The 12,514-nt window shown below is 42.9% G+C and overlaps 1 protein-coding gene across 1 annotated transcript in view; it reads right to left on the bottom strand.

The window, feature by feature from the left end:
* FREM1 (FRAS1 related extracellular matrix 1) overlaps window positions 1–12,514 on the bottom strand; it is a 307,907-nt gene that overhangs the window by 97,753 nt on the left and 197,640 nt on the right. Inside the window, 2 exon segments of the mRNA XM_030194282.1 lie at window positions 8,359–8,503; window positions 10,010–10,211. Of these exon segments, the coding sequence (XP_030050142.1) occupies window positions 8,359–8,503; window positions 10,010–10,211 (347 nt within the window).

Below are 12,514 nucleotides of genomic sequence, written 5' to 3'. Positions count from 1 at the left end.
AGGTTCCCACCCCGGTGGGCCAGCATTTTACAAGACCAGGACACTGCACCAGTGATTTCATAGTAAGAATCCTGAAAAGTAACTTTAAAACAATACAGGAACGTAAGACCTTTGAAGTCAGAATGATTGAATATTTTGACACCCAACAGACAGGACTTAATAAGGATCTGGGTTTTCTAGCCCATTATAAACCATAAAATTGTATTTCTCTGTTTATCACCCTCCTCTCACCTACCCACACCCATCCTGTTAGAATATCAATGAAATGCTTTGATGTCCCCATGCATACCTCCTGCCCACCCCCACCCTCCCACCCTGTCAGACTATCAAAGTAATGCTTGGATGTTGCACTTATATATACTATCTGCTACCACATTTGCTTATTTCCGATCTGACGAAGAAGGGCAACCTTCGAAAGCTAATCAAGAAATGTATTAAGTTATGTCCAATAAAAAAGGTATCATCTTATTTTCTTTTCCATGTTTTATTTTGTTTGATTTCTATTGTTATTTCTTTGTATGTTAAGCTCTGTATTTCTTGAACAAGAGTTAGGGCCCTGTTTACTAAGCTGCGTTATAGGCGCGTTAGCATCTTTAACGTGTGTTAAACATGTACGCATGTTAACCGTGTAGGCGCCTACAATATCCCTACAGGTGCCTACATGGTTAGTGCGCACACTGATTGTCGGTGTGTTAAAAATGCTATCGCGCCTTAGTAAACAGGGCTCTTAATCTTGTATATTATTATTTTTTTAATTGCATTAAAAAATAACATAAAAAGGAGGCTTGGCTAGGAGCAGGGGTGTTAGAAAAAATTATGTGAAGAGTTATAAAATAGCGCCAATCCCGCACCCAAATGCTAAGAGTTGGGTGCCAGCATTTACACCAGATTTCAGCTGGAATAAATGCCAGCACTATTTTATAAACAGCACTCAACTCAGAGCGCCCTTTATAGAATAGCATTCTGTGCCGATTTTTTCCAGAACTCAAATTTGGACACCATTTATTGAATCTGGTCCTTAGTGTGGAACTGTCAGGGGGGCGGCGTACACATGGGCAGAGCATAAACGCGTCACCACGCCACACCAAGCACCATACTACCAGTTGCAAACATTGCATGGCACATTTAGATGTGTCTTCAAATGTGGAGGAGATATAAAGATAACAACATCAGCTTAATTCTCTGACAGAAATTAATACATATAATTAATTTAAGGAGATGTTGCCTCAAGAAGCCCCCGGCTAGATTATATTACAAGCTCATGGGGGCTGGACCGCTTCATCATTGGCAACACCCCCACGTTCTTAGAGCAGCCTGTCCCAAACATATGTACTGATACTCTTTTTTTCTTTTTATATAAATTTTTCTTTCAAACATATGATGGGCAAACGTAAAGTTAAACGTAACATAAAAGCTACATTTAGATGTGTCTAATAAAACAGTACAGAGAGAGTCCGAACTACAAAACAAATCCAAAACCAAGAACCTTGAAAAACGGGACACAGTTCCTTTAATTTAAAACTCAAAAGTCAACCCTCCATTGTGGGCCCGACACGGGCCGTGTTTTGGCGCACAACGCCTGCATCAGGGATCAAATATGTTCTAATATGAGATAGATGTTGTATGCAATAACAAAACTTCCTCCTTATGAAATAGAAAGAAATCCATGTGCTTTAGGATGTAATCGCTTGGCACATAAGGAACAACATGTTGGGTCCACAATGGAAGATTGACTTTTGAGTTTTAAATTAAAGGAACTGTGTCCCGTTTTTGAAGGCTTTTGGTGCTTTTTGTTGTGTTTTGTACTTAGATGTGCCCACTTACACCATTGACCTGTTGTAAGTAGACTCACTTAACTTTTGGCACAACAGTGTGGCTTTGCATTAATATTCTCTAATGACTGAGGCATGACCATGAGCCATTATAGTACTGGCGCTAATGGAGCTTAAAAAATCTGCATGGAAAACATTTCTACCTAAGCGTATTCTATAAGCTGTGCCTAGATTTAGGCGCGGTATATAGAACATGATTAGTCAATATCCTAGCACCTAAAACTACGCACATCCATTTACACCAACGACAATGTGGTGTAAATCTCAGTGCATAGATTTAGGCGCAGAGGGTCATGTTCTATAGCAGCACGTGTACATTTTGGAATGCCCATGAAATGCCCATTTCCCCGCCCATAACCATGCCCCTTTTTGCCTGCGCACATTAAAATTTAGGCACAGTGTATTACAGAATACGCTGAGGGAGTTGTGTGCTTAAATTCTAATTATTGCCAATTAGTGCTCATTATTGCTTGTTATGTGCTGTTCACAACGCTGATTTGCTTGTTAAGCCAATTAAGTTACATGCGCTGTTATAAAATATGCTTGGATTTCAGCACGGAACGCTAGGCTTCCTGTATGGAATCCAGGGATAAATGTGCACCTTTGTGGCACCTAAAATAAGGCACTAATTAGATCAACTTATTCCATCACAGCAGTCTCTTTTAAGACAATGTTCAATTCAATTCAGGTCTTATATACCACTAATATCCCCTGTTTAGGATTCAGTGCGGTTTACATCAATATTGGAACAAAAGTTACAATATTATAAGTAAGGCATTGGGTGAATACTAGGGCAGTATGGCATGATGGCTATGTGGATTATCAATCTGATGTCTGGAAGTTCTAGAGTTAGTTAGGGAGGACGTTATAATGCTTTTGTATCGCTCCATGGTGCGACCACACCTCGAATATTGTGTTCAATTCTGGTCGCCGCATCTCAAAAAAAGATATAGTGGAATTAGAAAAGGTGCAAAGAAGGGTGACAAAAATGATAAAGGGGATGGGACGACTTCCCTATGAGGAAAGGCTAAAGTGGCTAGGGCTCCCCAGCCTGGAGAAAAGGCGGCTGAGGGGAGATATTGCAGAGGTCCACAAAACATTATTTACATCTGGGATTATTACATTGGTTAGGGGTAGGAAAAGACTCGGTGGAATTGGTTAGCTTCACTTGAATATAAAAATACTTCAGTTCCCTTTCTTTTCAATCATCGGCTCACAAAGCTCCCTTTTTTAATATTTATATTACTCTCAGGAACTACTATCAATACTTTTTTAGGCACATCACTTAATATTGTTACATAATTCAGTGATTTTTTCACTTATCTTTTTCCGTTTTCTACTTCAGTTTCCCTTAAACATTCTCTTCCAATGCAGCTTTTTTCAAAGGCAGTCTCTCAACTATACTCCTAAAATAAGGTGCCAATTTATAGAATTGCCACCTTAGATCGTAAGCCCTCTGCAGACAGGAAAATATCTATTGTGCCTGAATCAGGGGCGTATCTGCGTGGGGCCACAGGGGCCTGGGCCCCCGCAGATTTCGCCCTGGCCCCCCTCCCCGCCGTCAACCCTCCCCCGCTGCTTACTTTTGCTGGCGGGGTCCGACCCGCAATCTTCATATTTCGGCTTCCTCCGTGGCCATGTGCTTCCAGGAAGTAACGCTGCAGCGCTGATTCGTTGAATCTAGTTCGGCGTCTGACGTCCCAGCACGTCAGACGCCGAACTAGATTCAACGAATCAGCGCTGCAGCGTTACTTCCTGGAAGCACATGGCCACGGAGGAAGCCGAAATATGAAGATTGCGGGTCGGACCCCGCCAGCAAAAGTAAGCAGCGGGGGAGGGTTGACGGCGGGGAGGGGGTGGAGAGAGGCGGCGGCGGCGGCGGCGGCGGCGGGGGGGGGGCGGGGGAGGCAAAAATGTGCCCCCCCTCTCTGGCTCTGGCCCCCCCTACCGCCGGATTCCAGATACGCCCCTGGCCTGAATATAACTCACCCTGGGGTACAACTGAAAAAGGTGTGAACTAAATCCAAATTCCCTTCACTTCCTTATGGAGACAGGCTAAAAAGATTAGGGCTCTTCAGCCTGGAGAAGTGATGGCTAAGAGGAGGAATGCAAAACTTCTGGAGGAGTGGCCTAATGGTTAGAGCAGCAGGCTTTGATCCTGGCAACCTAGGTTTAATTCCTTGTGACCAGGGGAAATTCACTTAACCCTCCATTGCCCCAGGTAAAAACACTTAGATTGTGAGCCCTCTAGGGACAGAGAAAGTACCTATGTATAATGTGTACAGCGCTGTGTATATCTAGTAGCAGAAATGATTAGTAGTAGTAGTAAAATCCTGAGTGGGATGGAACTTTAAATAAGGAAGAGCTGTTTATCCTTTACCCTTTACTAGTATGACTTGGGAAGGCTCCGTGAAGCAAATGGGTAGCTAGCATGTTTCAAACTAACTGGAGCAAGTATTTTTCACTGAATGTACAAGTTCTCTGTTGATTTTGTTGGTCGAAGATGTGATGAAAGCAGTTAATATAGCTGGATTTGAAATGCGTTTAGACAAGTTCCAGGAAGACAGGTCAATAACTCTTTATTAGCCACTACTTATCCATAGGAGTAAGGCACAAGGAACCCCTTTTACAAAGTGCTGGTAATCCCAACACAGGCTTACTGCCAACTAAAAAGGAAGTACCGTTGTGCTACTGCGGTAGCCCAGCGGTAGTTCCTACCCCCAGCGTGCCATTCTGTCCGGCACTAGAAAAATATGTTTATTTTTATAGTGCCGCTGTGAACCCGGTGGCACTGCCCGGTTGCCGCCAAGTTAGCGCAGGAGCCCTTACGGCTACCTCGATGGATGGCGGTAAGGGCTCCCCCTGAAATGGCCACAAGGCAAGTGGTTCACTTGATGCATGGACATTTCTTTAAAAAAAGAAAGACCTACCATTTACCTGCTGTGGTAAAAGGGGGCCTCGGTGTGCAACAAAAACACACGCCGATGCCAGTGCAGGCCCCCTTTTGCCGCAGCTTGGTAAAAGGGGCCCAAGGAATGGATGCACGTTTTGGCATCCTGTCAAATATTTATGACCTGAATTGGCCGCTGTTGGTTTGATGGACCTTTGATCTTACCCAGTATGTCATTAATAAGATTCTCATGTGTGGTTTTGTGTTTGCCATACTGGGAAAGACCAAAGGTCCATCGAGCCCAGCATCCTGTTCCCAACAGTGGCCAATCCAGGTCACAAATACCCGGCAAGATCCCAAAAATGTACATACTGCTTATCCCAGAAATAGTGGATTTTCCCCCAAGTCCATTTAATAACAGTCTATGGACTTTTCCTTTAGGAAGCCGTCCAAACCTTTTTTAAACTCCGCTAAGCTAACCGCCTTTACCACATTCCCTGGCAACGAATTGCAGAGTTTAATTACACGTTGAGTGAAGAAAAATTTTCTCTGATTTGTTTTAAATTTACTACATTGTAGCTTCATCACATGCCCCCTAGTCCTAATATTTTTGGAAAGTGTGAACAGACGTTTCCCATCTACCCGTTCAACTCCACTCATTATTTTATAGACCTCTATGATATCTCCCCTCAGCCGCCTTTTCTCCAAGCTGAAGAGCCCTAGCCGCTTTAGCCTTTCCTCATAGGGAAGTTGTCCCATCCCCTTTATCATTTTCATTGCCCTTCTCTGCACCTTTTCTAATTCCACTATATCTTTTTTGAGAAGCGGCGACCAGAATTGAACACAATATTCGAGGTGCGGTCGCACCATGGAGCGATACAAAGGAATTATAACATCCTCATTTTTGTTTTCCATTCCTTTCCTAATAATAACATTCTATTTGCTTTCTTAGCCACAGCAGCACACTGAGCAGATGGTTTCAACATATCATCAACGACGACACCTAGATCCCTTTCTTGGTCTGTGTCTCCTAACGTGGAACCTTGCATGACGTAGCTATAATTTGGGTTCCTCTTTCCCACATGCATCACTTTGCACTTGCTCACATTAAACGTCATCTGCCATTTAGACGCCCAGTCTCGTAAGGTCCTCTTGTAATTTTTCACAATCCTCTCACGATTTAACGACTTTGAATAACTTTGTGTCATCAGCAAATTTAATTACCTCACTAGTTATGTCCATCTCTAGGTCATTTATAAATATGTTAAAAAGCAGCGGTCCCAGCACAGACCCCTGGGGAACCCCACTAACTACCCTTCTCCATTGAGAATACTGACCATTTAACCCTACTCTCTGTTTTCTATCTTTTAACCAGTTTTTAATCTACAATAGAACACTACCTCCTATCCCATGACTTTCCAATTTCCTCTGGAGTCTTTCATGAGGTACTTTGTCAAACGCCTTCTGAAAATCCAGATATTGCACAACTGGCTGTATTTTGGCCAGCTTCATGTACCCAGAAATTGAATACTGGAGCCTGGACATGGCTCAGGATTGAATTTCCAGGAATAATGCTGGCAGCGGTGGTCAGTAAAACACTGATCACCAATGGCTGAATATCCCACCCTTGGAAATGTCTCTTCAAATAGCAGTAAACCTATGAATATATAAGCTTTGCACACGTACATTAACTCGCATATGAGATGAGCAATTTTGTAACAGGCCGTTTCTCTGCATAAAGCACTGCTTTATCCATGGAAATAACTCTGAACATTAAATTTAAAGGGCTATGATTAATGGTTCATTCATTACATAATATGTGTCCTGATTGCCTGAAAGATAATTTGGTCAGGTATACATACATAACATAATAGGTGACAGCAGATAAAGACCTGTACGGTCCATCCAGTCTGCCCAACAAGATAAACTCATATGCGCTACTTTATATGTATACCTGACCATGTTTTAAATCTACTATTTTCAGGGCACAGACCGTAGAAGTCTGCCCAGTACTAGCCCCGTCTCCTAACCACTAGCCCCGCCTCCCAATCTCCACTAAGCTTCTGAGGATCCATTCTTTCTGAACAGGATTCCTTTACGTTTATCCCACGCATTTTTGAATTCCACTACTGTTTTCATCTCCATCACCTCCCTCGGGCGGGCATTCCAAGTATCATAGTAGATGACGATGACGGCAGAAAAAGACCTGCATGGTCCATCCAGTCTGGCCAACAAGATAAACTCATATGTTTATACCTTACCTTGATTTGTACCTGCCTTTTTCACGGCACAGACCGTACAAGTCTGCCCAGCAGTATTTCCCGCCTCCCAACCACCAGTCCCGCCTCCCATCTCCGGCTCTGGCACAGACCATATAAGTCTGCCCTCTACTATCCTCGCCTCCCAACTACCAACCTCTCTTCCCCCACCTGCTCCGCCACCCAATTTTGGCTAAGCTTCTGAGGATCCATTCCTACTGCACGGGATTCCTTTATGCGCATCCCACGCATGTTTGAATTCCGTTACCGTTTTCATCTCCACCACCTCCCGCGGGAGGGCATTCCAAGCATCCACCACCCTCTCCGTGAAAAAATACTTCCTGACATCTTTTCTGAGTCTGTCCCCCTTCAATCTCATTTCATGTCCTCTCGTTCTACCGCCTTCCCATCTCCGGAAAAGATTTTTTTGCGGATTAATACCTTTCAAGTATTTGAACGTCTGTATCATATCACCCCTGTTCCTCCTTTCCTCCAGGGTATACATGTTCAGGTCAGCAAGTCTCTGCTCATACGTCTTGGAACGCAAATCCCATACCATTCTCGTAGCTTTTCTTTGCACCGCTTCCATTTTTTTAATATCCTTCGCAAGGTACGGCCTCCAAAACTGAACACAATACTCCAGGTGGGGCCTCACCAACGACTTGTACAGGGGCATCAACACTTCCTTTCTTCTGCTGATCACACCTCTCTCTATACAGCCTAGCAACCTTCTCGCTGCGGCCACCGCCTTGTCACACTGTTTCGTCGCCTTCAGATCCTCGGATACTATCACCCCACTCTCTCCGTGAAAAAATACTTCCTGACATTTTTCTTGAGTCTGCCCCCCTTCAACCTCATTTATGTTCTGACATGAGCATTGCACTTAAGGGAGGTATTGAATTTAATTATTCCAGGACTGCATGATTTTAAGTGAATTTAAATCATATTTGTTAAAGAGTTGTTTGAGTGATCTGTTTGTAGATGGTGGATTCATGGTGGTACTGTAGATTTTTTATTTCGCTTTTAACAGTATTGCTGTGTTTGTGGATTGATGACTTGATGCTATGTGTGAAGTTTGGTTTATGTGAATTCTTAGCCAATTTTATGCTCCATTGAGTGAAAAGCTGGAATACAAGTGTTTACATTAAAATTAAATCTGGACAAGAAGCATCACAATCTAATGAACCATAAATAAATAAATAAAGAGAACCCAGTTTTTCCCAAGACTAATCCAGTTGCAAAAACCCACTAACCTAGTTAAGTCGTTAACCACTACTGCTCACTTATTGTACCTATGTTAATCTCCCACAGACCCAGGTTGATGCTGCCAAGACAAGATAAAGGCTGCAACATTTTAATGGCTTAAAAATGTAGTTACATTTGTGGAGCTGCTGCATTTCCTGTGGGATCTGAGATTTGAACCTCCAAGTTGTCAGAAGTCAAATCCAAGGAGGAGTTGATGATGTAAAGGATTACTTTGCTATTTAGATCCTTCTGGGTGAACTTCTCTTGGATAAATCCACCTGTGGAAAAAGAATGAAAGAAGAGAAATGTCACAAGCAGTTCTTTTAAGCAAGAGGAGCACCCAAACTATTTCTGAATGAACAATTAAGCCCATGTGTCAGGCTTCTGCCACCTCAACTGCCCCCACAATGTGCCATCATTTGGCTGTCTTTATTGTGAGCTACATTTTATTCGTTCATTTTATTAAATTTATCACTCATTTATCAGCCTTCATCTACATTTCCTAGCAGTAAATTTCTCTTTTTATTGTTTATTAGAACATTTTTTTCAACTCTTGCAAGGAGGTAAAGGGCAAAGTCACTGAGAGGGGGGGCAGGGGGGACAAAATTCCCCAGGTCCGGGCCTCCAGGGGGAGGCCCAGTGCAGGACTCTCTCTCTCTCCACTGCTTCTGATGGGACCCAGGTGATTAAATCCCGACAGGAGCAGGAGAGAGAAAACTCTGGCGCCAGGTCCCAATTGCATTGCCTGCCTAGCAGCTGCTGGGCCCTCAGGCCGCATATGCTCAGTTTTGAGACTGAGCATGTGTGACCTGAGGAAAGCAGCTGCAAGGGCAGGCAATGCTGGGCAGAGGAAGGAGCCATGCTGCCTACAGCTGGCGGAGCCAGCCAAGGTACCTCGGGCGGACAGTGATGACAATTTGGGGGTGGGCGATGACAATTCTGCCCCGGGCCCGGCTCAGTCTCTCAGCAGCCCTGGTAAAGGGAAAGGGGATGGGATTGGATATGCCACCTTTCTGTGGTTAAAATCAAAGCAGTTTACATATTATCTACAGCTATTTAACTTGTATACCTAGCAGTCATGTTTTTAGGAGTACCACAATGAATATGCATGAGATTGATTTACATATATTGGAAACACAAAACTGTGCAAGCAAGTGGATTGGCAGGCTTTGAATTACACGATGTGATATCCGCAAGCGAGCCTTCTCCGGAGTAGCCCCCACACTTTGGAATGCACTGCCTGAAAGGCTCCGCTTAACACTACTACTACTACTAATCATTTCTGTAGCACAAGACTATCTCTACTTCAGGAAGCAGGTGAAAGCTTGGCTCTTCAACCAGGCCTTTAATGGAAGAAGTAACTAACTTGTTAATCCCACTCACACACACAAGGAGTGACACAGGCTGCACATACTGCAGCAGAACATGTTTATCCACTCCTACTCTATTTGAGATATTTAACCATCTCTATGACCTCATGTATGTTCCATCTTTGCTTATACCCTACACCGTCAATTAAAATGTTCTATTACGTATATTTGTTGACATTGTAAGTAGTATACTATCACACCATCCTTTGTATTGTTATTTGAATATTTTTTTTATGGCTGTAATTGTCTATTGCTCATGTTTGATTTATTATTACTGTACACCGCCTTTAGTGAATGCCTTCAAAAAGGCAGCAAATAAATCCTAATAAATAAATAAAAATAAATATTTGCTCCAATTACACATAGCCCTTAATGAGACCCAGTGAATATATTTTATACAAAGCATAAAAAAACCTGATGTTGCATTCTGCAGGTAGCCAAAGTTAGGGCCTCGCACAATGTTGAAAATGATCTTGTCATCCTCCGTGTCTGGATCAGATGCCTTTAGAACCCTCGAGGTTATGTAAATGCCATGACGCCCGTCTTTCAGGTGCTCCACCTCAGAAGGACAGCGGAAGTGAGTGATCCTTGGAGCAATTCGGTCCAGAGTCTCTATCTGCAGACAAGAAGGGGACCCAAGTGAGAAACCAGGCAGTCAGCATGTACCCAGGAGCCAAAGTCTGAGCAGAACCAGAAGGCCTTGCATGGCATATGTAATAGACAGAAAAGGGTAGACTCACGAAAGTGCGCCATAAATTAGACATGAAAAATATGGGCGCAAAATTGCCTTTATAGAATAGAGTGTAAGTCAGCATGTGTGCCTAACTTTACGCACAAGCATTTATTCCACGTCAAAGGCTTGTGTAAATGGTCGCCCCTAGAGTTGGCAGTTGCATGTGTAAGTCATAGCATTCTATAACTTATTTCTGCAACTGCAAGACACACTCTGACCTGCCCAGGTATACACACCCTTTGTAGTTGTGCACTCTAGCATTAAGGTGCTAAGGCCCAAATATTCAGAAAATGCTGAGCTCCTAAATTTGTGCTCCTAAATTAGGCTCATAAATTTGTGTCCTATTTTAAGCCAAATTTAGGCACAGAGCAAAACGGAAAGTAGGGAAGGACCAATACAGTTCCAACTCAAGCGTAAAAAGCAATTTTATTAGTCAGACTCCATTCAGATTTGCATTTTGGTTCAAGAGGCGCCTGCCTTAGGAGTTAAGAAATCAATCCAGATGGGTATGAGTATCAGTGTACATAAACTCATGCAGACACTTTACAAAGCATCTTAGATAACAGTGTCCTTGGTAATCCAGCTGAGTGAAATATTGTGCGCTGCAACTAAATTGCAGGTTTCCAAAAAAAAAAAAAAAAGTGGTCACAAGGAACAGCATTACTGTTGGTATTTGGATTATCAAGGACACTGAAAGGGTTGGCCACAAAGGTTAGAACTTTAAATGAGGCATGAACGTTGTTTAAAAATGCCATCATGGAAGTCCAGACCAGATGTATTCCATGTATTAACAAAGGTGGAAAGAAGAGCAAACGACAACCAGCATGGTTAAAACGTGAAGTGAAAGAGGCTATTAGAGCCAAAAGAGCATCCTTCAAAGAATGGAAAAAGGATCTGAATGAAGAAAATAAGAAGCAACATAAGCAGTGTCAAGCTAAATGCAAAGTATTGATAAAGAAGGCTACAAGAGAATATGAAGAAAAACTTGCCATGAAGACAAAAACTTATAGAAGCATCTTTTTCAGGTACATCAGAAGCAGAACACCTGTGAGGGAATCCATGGAACCGTTAGATCATGAAGGAGCAAAAGGGGCACTCGGGGAGGACAAGGCCATAGTGGAGAGACTGAATGAATTCTTTGCTTTGGTCTCTACGGAAGAAAATATGTTGGAAATGATTTTGATGCAGAGGACCTGAAATAAATCTCGGTGAACCTGGAAGACGTACTGACCCAAACTGACAAGTTAAAGAGTGATAAATCATCTGGACTGCATAGCATACACCCAAGGGTACTAAAAGAACTCAAACATGAAATTGCTGATCTGTTGTTAGTGTTCTGTAACCTGTTGTTAAAATCATCCATAGTAATTGAAGATTGGAGGGTGGCCAATGTAATGCCGATTTTAAAAAATGGTTTCAGGGGTGATCCAGGAAATTACAGACCGGTAAGCCTGACTTCAGTGCCGGGCAAAATAGTGGAAACTGTTATAAAGAATAAAATTACAGAATATGTAGACAATCATTAATGGGACAGATTCAGCATGGGTTCAGCCGAGGGAAGTCTTGCCTCACCAATTTGCTTCATTTCTTTGAAGGCATGAATAAACATGTTGATAAAGGTGAGCCAGTTGATGTAGTATATCTAGATTTTCAGAAAGCTTTCAACAAATTTCCTCATGAGAGACTCCTGAGAAAATTAAAAGTCATGGGATAGGAGACAATGTCCTTCTGTGGATTAGGAATTGGTTATTGGACAGAAAACAGAGGGTAGGGTTAAATGGCCATTTTTTCTCAGTGGAGGAGGGTGAATAGTGGAGTGACACAGGGATCTGTTCTGGGACCGGTGCTATTTAATACTAGTAAAAGAGGCCCATTTCAGAAACAAATGAAATGGGCGCTAGCCAGGTTTTCCTCGTAGTGTGTATGTTTGAGTGAGTGAGTGTGTGTGTGAGAGTGACTGTGTGAGAGAGAGAGAGAGTGACTGTGCGATTGTGTGTCAGAGAGAGATTGAGACTGGGTGCTTGTGTATCTGTGAGTGAGTGTGTGTGTTTCAGAATGACTGTGTGCGAGTGCGTATGTGAAACACAGTGAGTGTGAGAGAGAGTGTGTTTCATGCAGATACAGTGTGTGTGACAGAGATAGAGTGTGTTTCCCCCCCCCCCCTTCTCCCTTTCCCCCCTACTCTT

This window comes from Microcaecilia unicolor, chromosome 2 (assembly GCF_901765095.1).
Source record: "Microcaecilia unicolor chromosome 2, aMicUni1.1, whole genome shotgun sequence".
NCBI lineage: Eukaryota > Metazoa > Chordata > Amphibia > Gymnophiona > Siphonopidae > Microcaecilia > Microcaecilia unicolor.
Note: the sequence above shows the minus strand (reverse complement) of the source record. Positions and strands in the feature narration are given on the sequence as shown.